Source organism: Amphiura filiformis, chromosome 1 (genome assembly GCF_039555335.1).
Source record: "Amphiura filiformis chromosome 1, Afil_fr2py, whole genome shotgun sequence".
NCBI lineage: Eukaryota > Metazoa > Echinodermata > Ophiuroidea > Amphilepidida > Amphiuridae > Amphiura > Amphiura filiformis.
The window spans coordinates 80,862,609-80,881,972 of NC_092628.1; the positions used below are offsets into that span (position 1 = coordinate 80,862,609).

At 36.7% G+C, this 19,364-nt stretch overlaps 1 protein-coding gene across 1 annotated transcript in view; it reads left to right on the plus strand.

The window, feature by feature from the left end:
* Positions 1–18,454, plus strand: part of LOC140154403 (transmembrane protein 132D-like) — a 56,446-nt gene extending 37,992 nt beyond the window's left edge. Inside the window, exons 7-11 of the mRNA XM_072176974.1 lie at positions 2,161–2,366; positions 10,273–10,406; positions 11,546–11,712; positions 13,367–13,561; positions 14,395–18,454. Coding sequence (XP_072033075.1) covers positions 2,161–2,366; positions 10,273–10,406; positions 11,546–11,712; positions 13,367–13,561; positions 14,395–15,831 — 2,139 coding nt within the window. The 3' untranslated portion in view covers positions 15,832–18,454. The remainder of the gene's footprint in view (positions 1–2,160; positions 2,367–10,272; positions 10,407–11,545; positions 11,713–13,366; positions 13,562–14,394) is intronic.
* The last annotated feature ends 910 nt before the right edge of the window (positions 18,455–19,364 follow it).

Sequence of the window (19,364 nt, forward strand, 5' to 3'; positions counted from 1 at the left end):
CTTTTCTTTTTCAACCAAATTTTGATTTAAATTTGAACTGATCTATCCAAGACGATTCTCTTAAATCCCCTTGGTAAACGTGTCACACTTGGCCAGGAACGCAGTGATTGTTGTTTAAAAAGAGTGCCCAGAGACACCTTGAGGCGACTTTGCCCTACATGTATCATCTATTTAGATACTGACATTCTATGACTTGATTCATTCAGCCAGTAGGAATTTTTGTTAGTTCAATGAACATCACATATCGAAAAATCTCAAAAGGTTGCAAACCTATGTAACATCATTACCAGTATGTGCACACATTTACGATAGGTACATGTACACAACTTGACCTATCAATTGAAAATGATATGTGACCATCCAAAATGGCCATAATGTCAGCAGCACTATTTCTGAGTTATGGTCCATTGAACTTTTCACTGAACAATAGAAAACAAAAGATTTTTTTAACCTATTCATTTATTTTTACTACTTTCCTAATCGGCAATATGGACATGCAATCCATCATATTGTAAAGAACTTATTTGGAATAGAATTTACCTGTCCAATATTTCAAAAAAGTGAAAATGCTGTCACCAAATAGTAAACAAGTGCAATGATTTACAGTTCAAAAGGCATCCTTATGTAACTATTTGGTCACTTTTTTATATTTTATTTGATTTGTTCGGGTTTTTGACAACCCTGGATAACCCAAGAAAGCCTCTATTGAATCTAATTTCCATTGGGGTCCATTTGAACACTGGGACTTATTGAGAACAGTCAGGGGTTTAACACCTACTCTTTTCGAAACTGGCTGTGAGATACATGTACAGGTATGGCTCTCTGTACCCTGGACCAACGGCTTAACATCCCTTCCGAAGGACTGAGTACTTTCATGATTTATTTACCCAATTCTAAATGAACCTGAGCCAATTTTTTTCAGGATTGTAGGTATAATTTTGAAGACCAATTTTACCCTCTTCCCACGCATACCGCCATACATACACTCACACCTAAACATACACAGAAATATGAAAATATAGGGAACTTGAAAGTATTATTTTTTACATATTTTATCAGCCCCCCCCACCCCACCCCCTTTGTCTCATGAGAAGGAAAGATGTAAAGAAATGCAGGCACCCACCACCTGTGTAAAGATAATTTCAGAAGCAGAAGTTGTCATTAAACTAGTCATCACAATGTTGAGCACCCTTAGCACATATTGACTGCTTAGTGCCAGAAGTGGGTAAGTGCAATAGCTGCCCTGTGAACATTTGGCAATTTACACACAGTATATTGTACTTGTCTAAACATGGCAGCTACACATGGCAGCTATTGCACTTACCCACTTCTGGCACTGAGCAGTTGATATGTTGCACGGCATCTACGTGCTTTCACGTACTAGTGATATCCCTGTGATGTTTTGCTTGCACAATGTTATGAAAGTAAACACATGGCTTCATCTGCAATGTGCAATGATGGTACTTAAACCAACAATGACATTGTTTATCATATCTCCTCAATTATAATAGACTCATTAATTTTGTGATGGAATCAGTTTTGTAATGCAATGAGGTGTAAGTAATGGTATTTACCCCGAGCTAATATAGTCTGACTGATAATTTGGTAGGGTGAGGAGGAAGGTAAAAAATGATGATGATGATGATGAGAGACTGCATTTTATAGTTAAAGGTAGTTTTTCAAGGTGTAAAAAGTAAAAGTGTAATTGTGCATCTTATCTGCTTGTAATCTTGACTAATTTGCTCGTTTGGCAGTACATTTGAATAGAATAGTTATCAAATGTCATGGATATTAACCCAGCTAAACGGTTTATTGCATTTTTTGACTATACCATTTTTCACCCTAATATGGCAGTAATGTCGGTGCACATTTCATTGGGTACAGCTTCAAATCGCTAGCGTTTGCACAAAGCACTGGCAATTCAAGTTGCCGCATAGACACGCGCCAAACAGCTACCTCAACGCATTGACATCACTGCCACATCAGAGTGAAAAATGGCATAGATGTTATATCTGTGCATGTGTAAGCCAACATTTCTCTTTGAACCTTGCATATCTTAAAGTGAACATTGCATTATGTAACCCTATACTGTGATTGAATGCTATCATTGATTTCTGATCACACACCTAACAAGATATTCATTACTTTTTTATCACTTAGGTTGACAAAGACTGCAGACAGGTATACGTCGATGGTACGGAGACAAGCGGATCACTATCGGTGCAAATCCAAGTATCCTATGAGAGCAAAATAACCTATGAGTTCCTAAGTGTATGGATGCCTGAAGTCCCTGTAGATGTGGTATTAGATGATGATGAACTGAGTATGATTAAAAAGTGGAAGGTCCCGTCCAAATCCACTCATAGGTAAGATTGTGTGCTCTAATTCTTATCACCCCTATTTGTTGTCTGAAATGTCAGGGAAAAGTATTTATAGTACGGGTACTTGAGTCAGATATCTCAGTGGAAAACAAGGTATTTCCCTTGTGAAGTGGCTGATTATTATTTTATTTCATGCTTTAATCAGACTTTAAGGGGCAGGTTAATATTTATATGTGGGATTGGGACCTCAAAAAAATGCCCCTCATGTTCTCCAAAATATAGCATTGTCCCTGTTTCAGAATTCAAGAGTATTCCTTCTCTTCATAATTTTTTGTTTGTTTTACATCAAAAGGTGAAAAAAAAGATGTTCCCATAAAATCTCTCTCATTTCTTCCCTGTCGTAAATATTGATCAACAAAATGAACACGTTGGCGACGTTGTTGAAGGGATTTTGTTGAACCCACTTTGCAGTCACATACATCCCTAGTCGGCATAGATGCATGCATATAGTTGAGATACAATGGTGGTATGACACAATACACTGCCTTCTTGTGTGTGTATGCCTTCTATGTGCTATGTATCATCAGTGCACACTGACTGATCAATGGGGCACAATGTTTCTTGGTTAAAGGTGTACCTAATAGATGAAGCATTTTGAGAAAGAAATGTTTATAATGAAATAATCTGTATGATTACAAATGCATTTGTAGGAAATTACACACCCTTACACATTGATTCTATAAAGTGTTATTTTTATTGAGACCATAGCAATTACTAAATTCAAGAACTGCTTGACCCTCTGAAATAGAAGAGCTATAACTTTGAATTAACATTTGTGCATTATTAGATTCTTAATGCATGTTGTGAAAAGATGAAGAACAGAAATGGTTCTTACATTTTATTTGAAGAATGTAGGAGTGTGTGCATATGTATGTGGGAGTATCAATTGCTTTGTGTATGCCGGGGAATGTGGGGAGGGGTGAGTTTGTAAACACAAGTAAATGAGGACATTACATGAGAAATCAGTGGGTGCACAGTCCCTAGATGTGTTTCTAGCATAAGAATGTGTTATAACCATTGTCCGTATATTGCACTGCACTGGAATAGTAGAAACTTAACCATGTCCACAGTAAGGCGAAAGTAACTCAAACATATGTGTCCCTAGTTGGAGTAATAACTCAATGGGGTGGGATTGGTGTCTTCCGTTGCCAGTGTTTACATAGGTGTATGTGGGGTGCAAGTGTGTGTTTGAGGGATTAATCGGTGTATCTGGTGCTGAATTTTCTCAATTTTTGCAAAGATACTAAAAATTGATATCTTTCTTGGCATGTTATCATTTTATATTTGGAAATCATTGTTCAGTACCTTTATGTTTCGAAATACACTGAATCAAATTCCTAAATTTCTGAGAGAATTTCTAAATAATGGCATTAAATTTTTGTTTTAAAATGTTAGGTTCCAAAATTTTACGAGAACTTTGTAAGTTTACAACTGTGTGTTTGATATTTTAAAATAATCAGTTCAACATTTTATGAGCACATCGTAAGCTGTTAATTACTGTAAATTTGTGGCCTAATGATTATTACCATGATTACATGGAATGTGTGGTAAAATATTGAAACATTAAGTGGGTCAATCATCATTTCAAATTGAACAATAATTTTGACTTATGCTAATTATCACATAATGAATCTAGCAAAAATTGATCGTGTAAGGTTATAGAAATGTCAAGTGATGCCTTGTCAAGGTAGAGTTACACTTGAGGTGTTATAGAGAAAACGAGGGAAAACTCGGCATCACTGTGGGCTGAAACAGATCGCAATATGTCACATAAAATCTAAAACAAACTGACTGTTGGTAGGATTGGAAGGCCCGCACCACTGTGGATTATTTTTTGCCAATTGTATGTCTGAGGAAATGGAGGCCATTAGTTTTCAATTCCCAATCGTACATGACAGGTGCATTTATAATGATAGCTATGTCTTGAAGTAAATCCAATTATTAAGAGGCAGTGGCGGCGTAACTGCCATCAATAATATCTTTTGCATTGTGCCACCTTTGTATGAAATATTGAGACAAATAAAGAGCCATGGGGCAATTTAAATGTAAACCATACTTCATTACTATTTATCTCGGAACTAGTTCAAAAAGATAAGATGTTCTTTTGATTATCAATGATTGTAAGTTTAAGGTTTTCAGATGCTTGTAATGAGATCTTTTTAAAATTTTTAAAAGATACTAGAAACCATCACATTTATTCTAAAAAGTCGATAAGTACTACTTTCATAGCTGTTAAAACCAACGACCGACAAACTTGATTATCATTTTCACTTATTATGTAATGGAGCACAACAGGCTATCATTAGGTTGGAACATCCTACTGTTAAGTCTAGATTTTATATTCATAGTTTATTTTCCTCTTAAGCTTTTAACTCAAGTGTGTGATGTTTTTTCTAGCAAAGTTAATTTTAATTGAGCAGACGACAACATACAGATATAAACTTTAATGTTAGATTCATTTAGCATCAGAACGCAGCGAGGTGCTCCTTGTCGCTAGTCTACTAATGAAAGCCTAGAGCCATAGGCTGGCTTTGGCACCTCCTTGGTTTTCTTGTAGATCTACATAGACACACTGAATGTCTTCATGCTGACGGATTGATTGGTGTACTTGGATAAAACAACCTGTTTGTTAACAGATATACTGTATAGTAAAATGTCAGCTTCTTTTGATATTCTGTGTGTGCATCGTGTCTAATTATCCAATGTATTTAGAACACAGGATTTGCGTTGTATAAAATGATGGGGTGTTAGTGCAAGGTGCTGTCAGTGTCGTCTTTAGTATAATTTGTTTTGGGGGCTCAAAGATCTAATTTGGGAAGACTGAAGATAAAATGCAGTGGAGTGGTGTAATATTTGGATGTTTGGAGCAGTTGCATAAAAAGCACATTATTTGAACTACTGTATGTGAATGTGCATGGAACCCATTTTTGCTTAATTCTCTGCAAAGAGGTTAGAGATTTTGAAAAGATAGGTCCTTTTTTTCACAATTACTCAATTTAAAAAAAACATTAAATTTGGTATATCGATGGGTCCAAATTTCTTGAAAACTTGGTATATTGATGGATCCACTTTCAAATTCTCAGTGGCACACCCCTCCCCAAACCAAACCAAAGTAACCCCTCCCATGGTGATTATGATTAGTAGTCTGACACAGTGTTAAATTTGATTTGCAATGGATACAAATTCTTTTCCATTGCATATCGGTAAAACATTTTGGTTTGAAACTAATTTCGGTTTGAAATGGCGATGTAGACTTCATTTATAATATATAGGATTGATTTTTGCATAGTTATAGGGATAAAGTTAAACAGAAATATGTGTTCTTAACAGCTATGTTTATATACCAACACTCTATGTTAGCTTCCAGTAAAACAAATGCATCATAGTCTTAAGTAGCAAGTCATGTAGGATGGGGCTATAGAATGACGTCGTTGAATGTCAGATGAGGAATAAATCTATGTGCCTTTGAGAGTATTGATATAATCATTGGTGAAGTGCATTTAGCCTGCGTCTAGACTAAGTATCATCCAATAGTGTTTACATATCTCATTATATACCATGCTCCATATAGTGTGCAGTGATGCTGCTGATGCGTACAGATAGTATATGGCTCGGCCAGCACGGAAAGATGTTTCTCTCCTTTCTCTGGGTAAAATTGTTAGCCTCCGCTGCATTTTTTAAACCAAATTCATCTTCCTTAAATCATAAGCTTAAATTAAAAGTATCATACATGCAACAGCAAATGTCATGAAATATGGCGTTGAATAAACCACACCTCTACATATTACTAGTATGAATGCACCTATCCACCCTGGGGGTCCACCCTTTATCTGAATTGGCCCATCACTGATCAGTCTGTTTTCTAAATCAGCGGATCGGCAAATGAAGGGACTTTCCCAGATCTCGATTTAGAACTGATCTGATCGAAATCCGCCTACTCTCTTATAACTGTTAAAATAATGCTTGAAATTCACTCTCTAATCCTGTATAGACATGCTTGTTAAATCAATGGCATTTATTTACTTACACAGATCTACTATTTGCCTCTATATATTTTTGTTCCCTAGAATCTCTCAATTCAATTTCTCTGGTTTCCTTGTCTACACTTGTAAATGTCAGAGTTAATGGTTGGAAATAAACTCTTGAACAAGGCTAAGTCATGCTCTACATCCTGTCCCCAATTGGAAATAAAATACATACAGATATATACAAACACATATTTAGTGATACAGTTCCACATCACTTAGATGATTTTACATTCCTTTATATTGAAGTTTATTAATATAAATCAAAAGTAGTTGGCATTTTAAATTTAAAGGTATGTAGTTAAATTTTCATTTTTATAAATCCATGGAAGTGGTAGTTGTCAATAAAAGGCATTTTAACATCTGCATTTGACAATTCAAAGAAGAAATGAAAAAAAAAAGATATTCAAACTAATATGTTAAATCATGTATTGTTTTCCAGTAATCAGCTTTCATTGGCTGTTTCCAATCCTCCCATTTAATATGTACCAATGGTGTTATGCAAAAATATTCAATTAATTTTTTAAAGAATTTTAAGTATACTTTAACCATATGTGAGATTTCATCCGAAAAACACCTTATCAGTGGCCCAACAACCTCTCCAATGAGCGGTCAAGATTATTTTTCAAGTGGCTGCAGAGATAAAAGCACCTATGCACTAAATGAGTTGAGTGGCGAGTATTGATGAAAATGTGACTGTCCCAGCAACATACATGTCTTGAGTATATTTTAGCATAAGGCCAAAAAAAAAAAAAAAAAAAGGTTTGTCTCACGAACATTTGCCAAAAAAGCTAAGTGCTATGCTTTTTTTTTTTTTTTTTTTTTTAGATTTTAATGTTTTTTTTTTTTTTTTTTTTTTTAGCCTGAGACAAATGAAAATCACAAGACAGGTATTGGAAAACTACAAGTGGTCTTACAATGAAAGAGAAGCAACAAATTTACAATGTTAATATTCTGTAACTGTATTACCTAGCTGGGGGGTTTTCAACCCCCCGAGCTAGGTACTGTTTTGCTATCCGATTCTTCTTTACCTAGCTGGGGGGTTTTCAACCCCCTGAGCTAGGTACTGTTTTGCTATCGGATCTTTCTGCTTCTTCTGGCAATAACTTCAAATTGCTTCTCCTCCTACATGTTACACCCTACAATTACGTAACTTGCACATATGTATCCGCTATATCCAGTGCCCATATGGTGCAAACAGAATTGGGGCCAAAGGTCATTAAGGGGGCATTACCGGTATATAACCAAATACCTTCAAAATGCTTCTTCTGCCACATATTACATAGCACAATGACGTTACTTACACATGTGCATCGGCTTTACCCAGTGCCCATACCTTGCACACAGAATTGGGGTCAAAGGTCATTAAGGGGGTAATATCTTACAATTGCATTATCTGGACATCTGTAAGGGGTATGGGGCTCAAACTCGGTGACAACAAATCTCATGACCTAAGGAACATTTTGCAGGGGTCAGGTCAAAGGTCATGCAGAGGTCAAATTTTTGCAATGCATTTCCTGGACATCTGTAAGGGGTACTGGGCTCAAACTTGGTGAAAACAAACTTAATGATCTGGGGAACATTTTGGAACACTTTGCTGGGGTCAGGTCAAAGGTTATCGGGGTCAATTTAATTTTCTGTTTATCTGTAAGGGATATGGGGCTCAAACTCAGTGACAACAAATCTAATGACCAGGGGAACATTTTGCAGGGGTCAGATCAAAGGTCATGCAGAGGTCAAATCTTAGAAATGTATTTTCTGGATATTTGTAAGGGGTACGGGGCTCAAACTCAGTAACAACAAACTTGATGACCAGGTGAATTTTGCAGGGGTCAGATACCTCCACAACACCAACACGCCCCAGCTAGGTTTGTGGTCTATGACCACCATTTGCCACTAGTTCTTTCTTCTTCTTCTTCTTCTTCTTCTGGCAACAAACTTCAAAATGCTTCTCCTCCTACATGTTACATCCTACAATTACGTAACTTGCACATATGTATCGCCTATATCCAGTGCCCATATGGTGCAAACAGAATTGGGATCAAAGGTCATTAAAGGGGCATTTTCGGTATATAACCAAATATCTTCAAAATGCTTCTTCTGCCACATATTACATAGCACAATGACGCCACTTACACATGTGCATCGGCTTTACCCAGTGCCCATACCTTACACTCAGAATTGGGGTCAAAGGTCATTAAGGGGGTAAAATCTTACAATTGTATTATCTGGACATTTGTAAGGGGTATGGGGCTCCAACTCAGTGACAACAAATATCATGACCAATGGAACATTTTGCAGTCAGGTCAAAGGTCATGCAGAGGTCAAATTTTAGAAATGCATTTTCGGGACATCTGTAAGGGGTACGGGGTTCAAACTCACTGACAACAAACTTAATGACCATGGGAACATTTTGCAGGGGTCAGGTCAAAGGTTATCTAGGGTCAAATCTTATAATTTCATTTTCTGGACATCTGTTTGGTTTAATGGTACGGCGCTCAGTGAGATCTACACTCTTGCCCTGGCGGACGCTTTTCAGATCTCAGGTCAAAGGTCATGCAGAGGTCAAATTTTCTAAATGCATTTTCTGTACATCTGTAAGGGGTATGGTTCAAACTCTGTGACAACAAACTTACTGACCAGGGGAACACTTTGGAGCGCTGTGCAGGGGTCAGGTCAAAGGTTATCTGGGTCAAATCTTATTAATTTAATTTTCTAGCCATCTGTAAGGAGTATGGGACTCAAACTCGGTGACAACAAACCTCATGACCAGGGGAACATTTTTGGAACATTTTGCAGGGGTCAGATACCTCCAAAACACCAACATGCCCCAGCTAGGTTTGTGGTCTATGACCACCATTTGCCACTAGTTTTATTTGCCTTCCTAGAGCTGATCACTATTAAAAATCAGTGCAAAATACAAAGTTACGATACAAATGTTGGTATGAGCGAGATTTGATGTTTCCATAGAGGTGAATATTTAGAGGGCTGAGTGAGCTTTCGGTACTCTATCGAGAGGTTTCTTCAGTTTTCACCTTCTCCCCCCTGTTTTAACTATACGAATACGAACAATCATGTTGAAATAAACGGTAAAAAATTCGTTAAAAAACAGCTACAAAAAATACAAAAATTTATGAAAACAACATGGCTTCACTCGATCGCAGAGTTATCCGTAGGCTAAGTCCTTTTATATTGCATCCACTTTGCTTCGTCGGCTTTACACTCCGTGCCGTTGCAAGGATGGCGTGAAACTAGCGAGACTGAGGCTACGGTGTGGGTTACGGGCTATCTGCAACACTAATGGCATACGCTGCTGCCTGACATTTTCGATGGTTTTCTGACATTGAGGAATTCATTTTTACTCCGTTGGTCGAACTATCGGGAACCGGAAAAATCGGGGAAAAAAAAAACCTTTAAAAAGGCGGTCAGCGCCAGTAGACAAACACGCTGTATCGCTTTCACATACTTATGCTTGCGGGTTCGTGAGACAAACCTTTTTTTTTTTTGGCCTAAGTGAGACTTGCTACTAATAGTAATATTAGCTCTAATTTTAATGGCATCTTAGTTTTGGATATTGAAGTTTTGGTTGTGAAATGATGATAAATCCAGTTTTATATTTCAAGTTTGTCTGTCTACCTCTTTAGAATTGAGGTCTAATTTGCTGAAACGAATTTGTTTTACTCATAGGCAAAGATGTTGTGTTTGTGTATCATCACTGAAAAAGATCTAATCCACAAAGCTAAAATGTGAAAATAGTATTGTTTTGGATTAAATCATTCCTACAAAGCATAGCAAATTATTTTTGGTTATACCCAAGATGTTACAAATTGAAAATTAAAACTTGTATATGTTTATTTGTTGCACAGGGTAACCCGTGGAGCAGATCGACTTGGCTTAAATGAGGAAGAGGGGAAGAACAGCAAGGGAAAGTGTCGTCTGCGATATCAGCAAAGTGGTGTGGAGGTTTACACACGCTTCTATGCTCCACATGCTAACACAGGTGAGTGGGTGGGTTCCCAGTGATTGGGGGAAGCATTTTATCCCCTCCCCCAATATTTTCTTGCCCCCCCCCCCCACTTTGAAAGCCTTATCAGCCTTAAACATCCAAAATTACAAAAATTTCAACCATTTGCGGCAAATTTTACGCAAAATATGTTGATTCCCCCACCCTGAAATTCACTTTGCCAGAAATTCACTTTTGGTGCCAGCTTCAGTAGTCCTATTGTATTCATATTGATCAAAATGTGTTGTGGAAATATGTTAATATGGTTGGTGTGACAGTTTTCCACATGTTATTAATAGACAATCAGTCTGGTTCATTTAACCGATCACTGGTGCCATTATTATATCAAACAGATTTTGTTTTCTTTCTACCCTGCCATCGATTATTACATTTCCATTGGAAATCAATTTTTAGTTGCAATTATTGACAAAACCGAATTTCAGACAAGTAAAAAGTAACGTTTTTAATGATCAAATTTTTATTTGCATTGAGAGTTGAATGTGAAGGAGAAAGTAGATTATGCTATTATTTTGATGCATTTATTTTTCACTTAAATTTAGCTTAAACATTAGGTGACCGGTGTTTGAAATAGGGTGGGCCCTCGGGCCAAACACCCAGGGAAAATTGGGCCCGGTGAGGTGATATGCTTTCATGTAAAATTTTGTCACCAAAGTCAATAAGATGGATTCAATGTTCTATTTAATAATAACATTCTATTTAATATACTGTGGTGTAGTATCATGGGACACCAGTTCAATTCTTTTGTTTTTAATGCTTACAATACAATGTATCTTTTGGGTGTTACTTGTATCAGAATTTAACCTATTTGAGAGTGACGATGACCATATTTGCGGGAAGCCCTAACCCTAACCCAAACCCGTTCCGGCAAATGTGGTCACCTCTCTACTGATTTCATGCAGTGCAGCAATTATTTCAACTTGCAAAAAATACTCAATAGAAGTTGTAAGCATCATTTTAAGAAACCAGCCAAAAGCTTTTTGATTTAGAGCAATTAACGTATAAAGACAAATGACGCTGAAATGTTCACAACATACCTTTTATAAAATTCCACCCTTGAGAATTTGAAATGTAAGTCTGTAGGTATTAAAACATTCTATATTTGATATTTTTTGTAGTTCCAGGTCAGACAGGTAGAAAAGTGTATTTATTTGGTGAGGAGGTGAAGCATCGTATTACAGACCTTGTGTTGGACCAGATAGTTACAGAAGATTCTAGTATTGCCGTAGTGAGAAATGGACAAGTTTATACCGATGGCAAAAATGCTGGAGTAACAACTGTAAAGGTAAGATGATTGATGGCAAGGTGGTGACTAGGATAAGAATAGTGAATAGGTGAGAGAGACTAGGATGATGACTATGGTGGTGGTGACTAGGTTGGTGACTATGGTGGTGGTGACTAGGTTGGTGACTATGGTGGTGGTGACTAGGTTGGTGACTATGGTGGTGGTGACTAGGTTGGCGACTATGGTGGTGGTGACTAGGTTGGCGACTATGGATGGTGACTAGGATGAGAATAAGTTAAATCTGGGTGTGTCCTTAATGTGAGACGATTAACAGGTCACAAAATAAAACTTATAAACTCTCATTGTAAACTATACACCAAATTATGTGCTCTTTTACACCTAAAAGTGTATGATGATGATTGATGATGAATGACAGCGATGATTGATGATGATGACAATGGTGGCAATAGCAATGAATATGATGACAGCAATGATGATAACATATATATGACAATGCCGATGATGATGATGGGGATAATGACAATGAAGGATAAGAGTAGTTTGAAATAAACAATGCATAGGTAAATCAAGAGGGGAACAGTTTTGAGTTTAACTTAAAAGGTGGGACAGGTGTAATTAGATAGGCCAAAATCATCATTTCATCAAAAATTAGTTTTTGTCATTTTTAGACACATTAATGTATGTAGTTTTCATAACATAAAAAAAAATCTGGAAAAAAACCCCAAATTGTATAAAAAGCGTGCTAATTACAACAAGAATCTTATTATTTTCTTTGTTTACGAACCCGTTGCATGACATTTTTTACGCATTTCATTTTTTCAGCAAATATCAAATTTAAAAAAATGTGGAGCCGCTATAGAATGTCCTATGAGGCCCATTGAGGTATCAAAATAAAGCTTATTTAATTATCTAGGGCATGGACCTAAATTAAAGTAAATTCAAAATACCTGAAATTGTGATTTTGGTACATTTTCAAAATTGCATTCACCTCAAATTGGAAAATCCAATGGGGTAACCCTACCTAACCCTGTATGTAACCAGAAGTAGGTCCATGCTCTATATCTTTCAAAGAGCTCTTTAATTTGACACCTCAATGAACTTCATAGGACATTGCATAGTGGCTCCACATTTTTTTGAAAATTGGCCAATTTACGTTAATTAATTATGCAAATTAGCTAATTAATATGCGTAAAATATGTAATTAAGTATGAAATGTGTATTTCAGCATATACTTGTTTCATATACTTAGTAAGGGTTTCCTAGTATGTTTCCACTAGAAAAAGTGCCAATTCCACCTGTCCCTCCTTAAACACTACACTATTTTTCGCTCACCTGGAACGGTCAACTAGAGTCTTCAGCAGATGGTGTTGCTGTGAGGATATTTTGTCTGCAATCGGGATAGTCCTTTTTGATGACGTCATGCAATTGACAGTATGACGTCATAGGATGTTACGATGTTGTATGACTTCACAGGATGTTATGATGTCATCAGAAAGGACTATCCTGATTGTAGACAAGATATCACAGCATCACCATCTGCTGAAGATGCTAGTCAACCTAGCAAAAACGTTCCAGTTTAGTGAAAAATAGTGTAGTGTTGAAGGTTTAACTCTTTAATCATTTCTACCACTATGTATGGATATCCACTCATATACTATGGCAATTGATTTATCATTTTCCTTTACTATTTCAGGTTGCTGCCCCATATGGAATAGACAACTTAGGACAAGCATCTGTTACAGTGGGAACTGATAAAGTCTCAGTTGAGGATCTGCATGTTGCCATGGTAACAGGGATGTCAATGAAGATGCATCCTGTCCCATCAGAAAGGTCAAACATATTTGTAGCAAAGGTCAAAAGTCGTGATGAAATACTGATGCAAAATCAGGTGGGTAGAGCTTCTAATGTAAATGTAGTACATGATTCCCATTGGGGCCATTTGCACAGGTACGATGTTCCTAAGGTGGGTCCTGTGCAGTAGCAGCATTGGTAATATGTAGGTACTCTGTGTGTACCAGTCAGGTACCTTGGTGACGGTGTACCTGTGCAGGCGACCACAATAGGAATCTTGTAGTGTATGTGACATACCCCTATGAAATCAACAGGGGTTCGTACAGAGACATACTCTTTTTAAAATCAATTAAACAAGATGTTGCACATGATGGATGGGTATGTAAAAACTTGACTTAATCTTGCTCTTCATTCTCAAGTTATAATTCTTGTGAAAAAAGTTTTGCAAGGGATTTTCCCTTAATAATTGAAACCAATGTTAAAAAAGGGGAAGATAGGGGATGTGGATCCAAGTTTGGCAGGAAAATAAATGAAAGGTTGAAAATTCTCACAACATATACTGTTAAATAGAGGAAAATTTAAATGGGGCAAAAGACTGGCAAAGAATGTATGGGGGTGGGTGGGTTTGTAGTGTGGGTGGGTGTCAAGACAAGGGGCAATACATTCTCAGTCATGTGTTTGACGATCTTCTTGGAAAAAGAACTGGCAACCACATTGCTGAGCAACCAGCATCAGTGGTAAACAGAAGATTGTCACAACAACAATAGTGTAAAAAGAGCGTCTGTAAGACTCAAACATCCACAGTGAGTACTGTTTTGGGACTAGAAATAAGAATAATCTACTATTATGTTTCAATAACAGACCTGATGAACATGTTCAGTAATCCATCATTAATCATTCATTAAATATATTGTATGATTTGATATACAGGAAATTCTATTGGATGGTTACCTGACGTTCAGTGATGGATCCTACACCAATCTGCAAGATGTACGCCATAGAGATTTCACATCTGTCATCACTACACTTGACCCAGAGATATTATCTGAAAGTCCTCACAGCACATCCCGTCACCCTACCCTTATTGCCACTGGAGAAGGAATCACGTCGGTCATGTTAGAGGTGCAGATACCGGACACATGCCAAAAATGGAAAAATAACAATGTAGTGACGTTTGAGCTGATGCAAATTAACGTCTCTTTTTCGGGAGTAAATCACTTGCCTCCAGATAGTAGTTCAAAACCGAAACATAATGGAAGGCTTAGTTTAACAGCTGGTGTAGGGCCTGTGGACTTTGGGGTTACACTGCCTGAGTATAGTTTGGATGATCAACAGGGTGGTGGTGGGGGCAAAGATCGTAATGGCAAGAAAGATGTGATCTCATCGATACCAATTGATATCGATATCAGCGATTTGTACCCTAGGTATACAAATCAAAAAGATGATGCTGACATGGGTGATCAAATAGATTATGATCAGGAAAATAAACTAGATTTTAACTTCTTAAATAAAACGGAAGAAAAGCTTACGCCGCTTGAAATTGGCATGTACGTACTGTTAGCGGTATTCTGTATTGCTATTCTAGCATTCATGATCAACTGTATACTATTCATGGCAAGATATCGCAAATCAAAAAGGGTGCCTGGCGTCGAGACATCAACGTACCCACAAAATTGGGTTCTTTTTAGTCCCGAGGATCATATGCCAGCACCAGTGGCATCAGCAGAGGAGATGGTTCCTCTTCAGGCTTGTCCTATGGAGAATGGAGCCATTCCAGAGGATTGCCAATGTACTGAAAGTGAAATAAGTGTAGAAAGACATAGTAATGGAGAATGCGGAATGCATAGTAGTCACGGACAAAGTAGCGATGGGACGGTACCTTGTAATACTAGAATATACCCTGATGACATGTGTGACTGTTGTCAAGGTGTGTGTGAGTGTGAGATGGACACAGAATTACATGATGTGAAATCAGAAGACGAGGTGGAGGTAGAGGAGGAGGATGACAGAGGGAGCGTTAGTATCTGCAGCTCTGAGTCGCGCGAAAACATGCAATTACAAAATACGCCAGCGGCTGATTGTTGCAATACAGACAATGATGAACAGGTAGATGTACATACAAATGATTTATCAAATGACTTTATCGAAAGTGATCTCGATGCAGCTTCAGTAGACATTGCACCGGAGGAACCGAGTACTTCAACAGAAGCAACGGAAGATTTAGAAGATCCTAGTTCAGAGCTAAGGATTACGCTGAATCCAACAGCGGGCGATGAGGAGGACTGTTCCTTAGCAACGCCACAAGATGAAATTGGGTTTAGTGAATTATTAGATTATTTAAGTGAATTACAGGAAACTTGTGCTTAGCCTATTGTCTCAAATATTATATATAAGTATTAATCCCCTCATTTTTGTGGGTGTGTATATTGTATTTAAATGAATAGAGCCTATTGTGCAGACAGGTAATATTTGGATGCATCATTTGTCAGAATTATTTAAAAATCCTAAAATATCAGGGGTGCAAATAAGTTGTATTAGTCACTTTGGTCCATTATTTAACCTCATTTTGTGCTCTTAATAACCTTAGCTACCATCTATGTCTACTACCATAGAAATCTTTATCTCCACGTGAACATCGCAAAGATGAGGTTGATAATTGGACCATCATAAAAGCACATCATATACAAACTCTCTTGTCAAATTACATTGTTTATGACAGAATGTTGATGATAAAAGCCAACATAATTTTGAAATAAACATTATTTTGGCCAACAACCAAAATACCAAAATTTTGATTCAGTATTTTTTACACTGAAGGTTTGAAACCAAAAATACTGTTTGCTGGGTTTGACTTGCTCAACTTATTTGCATTCTTGTTGACAATAGCTGATACTAGCATAGAACCTTTTATTTATTTATTTCAAATAAAAGGCTAACTTCGGTACTATCTGTATAGTAGTATTTATAAATGCTTTTCAATAGAATATTAATATTACGATTATAGCTACATTAATTATGGGAAATATAATAAACTGTGATTGTGCAATATGCTATTATTATGTTAAAAAAAATGCATCTCATTTTCCCCTGACAATGATTGACTCCCATTATGTCAGTCAGTCTGTACTACCGTTGTATAAATGTAAAAAAATGGACAGAAGCAGAAAAAAATGAAAGTTTATTGTATGTATGTATATAGATTACCACATCCGAGATGTGTCGTCATTACAAGTCTTCTAGAATGGATGTTTTCACTTTGAATGGAAAAGAATGTGTTTGATTTGATTCCGATAATTTTTTATATGTCCTCTCATGTTTATATCACATGAAATGGAATGGGAAGGAATTCTTAGAAATACCCACCGGCAGTCATTGTTACAAAATTAAGTTGTTTGTCAAATTTCAAGGTAGATTCCCATATTTGTTATTGGATGTTGGAACTTTAAGCTTCTTATGATTTAATTGTTTTTTGCTTCCTTGATAGCTCAGTTGGTAAGAGCACTGGCTAGATATCCAGGGGTCCCAGGTTCAAATCCTGGTCAAGGATGAAAAAAAAAGTTCTTCCTTGCAATTAATAAAACCTTTTTTTTCCATGCAAAGTGAAAACCTGCTCCTAAATACATGTGTGTGTTAATTGTTTGCAGCTCAGATGTAGAGGAAATATATATAGGCCGTACATTTCCAAAATCACATGGTTTGAGAGTTGATTTGAGGCCTTTTGTCAAAAGATGGAAAGCTTTATATTTCTTTTAATTGAATTTGATGTTTTATAGATATGATGAGAGGTAAGATACAACAAAATTTAAAAAATTTGGTTGATGCTACATGTTTTCTGACAGTACTGTTTTGTAAGGCTCATTCGCTGATCGCACGGTGGCCTCAAAAGGAGTTTCTGCCCGCAAAGTGTGTGCTGTGTGCACGTACACTTGTCAAACGATGCTTTAATTACTGTGTATGCATTGCAAAAGCCTTCTGGTACATTGCTAGAAAAGCGTGAGAAACAAAAACACACATTTTACGCATGCGTTTGCAGGGAGAACCTTGTTTTGGTACCAAGATGGTGAATCGGTGTGAAGGGTGAATAGGACCGCACTCATCAGAAACTCAATGGATTATGATGAGAGATATATACTTACTGGACTTTTCTCATCTTCTGATTTTGAATTATTATAGTTTTTATTTAAATCCCTACATCTGGGGCTGCAAATGAGAAGTTGAAAAAGTGTAGTTATTACTTCCAAAGTCAGTTTGAATTTGATATTTTTGATTGCATTTTCCATCTTCAACTAATCCGAGATTCACATGCTGCTTACATGAAATCGATTAGAATTTCAGGCAAATTCCACAGATATAATGATTGATTTGTTTTAATCATCCAGTGTTATTAATTAACCAAATTTTATCAGTAGAAATAACTACACTTTTTCACTGTATTTAACTTGTTATCATACTTATTTTTTATGTTTACATGAACTGAAAATCCTATATTTTGTATTTTGAAATGGATGGATGATATGGTGTCATTACAGTGCATTGAATAATATAGCAGTTTGAAACAAGACCAGAAATCAATTTCTTGGTTTTAGATGTGTTATCAGACACATCAACATCAGCTGTTTTGTGATTTTATTTTAGGCTGGACTAATTACAGTTTACACAAATGAAAGTGATACACTCAAGAAATGCACAGATCCCGACAAAAGCATTAGGTATAGTACACATGTTATCAAGATTTCTGCAAAGACATAATGTTTTTTTATATTGAAAATATTTATAATCAGCTAAAATAGGCTGTATGCAGAAATGGACATTGTTAGGCGAGTAAATGCAAAGTTAAAAAAGAAAGATTTATATAATATGGTTATTGGTGGATTACCGACCTGGTGCTGAAATTAATAGGAGAAATTCACAAATTAGACAATTGATGATTTATTTTTATTTTGTATCTTGATTGCACAGTGGTTTCAAGACTAGATTTAATTGCTATTACTCCCGGTACCCCAGGTCAACATAAAAAGTGGTAACCATGTGTGTTCTTCCTTTTTTCAAAACCCCCCTTTTCACTGATTTTTCATTGATTTTACCCCCTTTTTTTGCCAAATCACTGACAAAATCAGGGTAAAAAATACCCCTTTTTCAAGGTTTTCAATGAGAAGATTTCCAGACACCCCTTTTCAATGACTCCAAATATTTTAATATATTAAGTACAAAATGTGCAAGTATGAACATTACTTTGTGTCTGTTGTACTCCCAGATGATCCTGTGTTATTAACTGGGGTAATTACAATGCCTGTATACTGATTTTAATTGAAAATGAACCAAAGAGGAACAATCCCTCGAAGTTTTGTGTACAGAGGTTCCTTTAAAGTATTGTGGTACCCAAGTTTTGACACAAGACCTCAGGCTGCACAACACTATGGGTGTCGTGGGTGGAGTGTTTCTTTAAAACTGAGCTTGAAATTTTCGAAAAAAACTCACAGATTGCATGATAGGTTCCAAATTCGGCAGCTTTGTTAGTTTGACACATGTCAAATGCCCCGTAAGCTTACTTTGATTTATTTACTTCACGAGCGAACCGCGCACGCCAAACTTCAAGTGCAACAGGGAAGAGAAACAACGATACAAAATAAAACTTACATGCATCAGAATTCAACAGAATTAAAACCAAGGAAAAATATCACTTTCGGTCGGTCGTAGAATTCGCTCCAATCACTGCCAATGTTTCCGCAATGTTTTCAATTCACCACATGGAAAAGTGTATACGGCAGCCAAAACGGTTACATCTGACACCATCGATGTTCGCGTCGCTCATTCAGCTCTCTTCAAAACGTCTGCGGGAGCATACGTAACAACACCCACTAGACAACTATATCGGGAAACCGCCGTGCCAATAGTAAAAA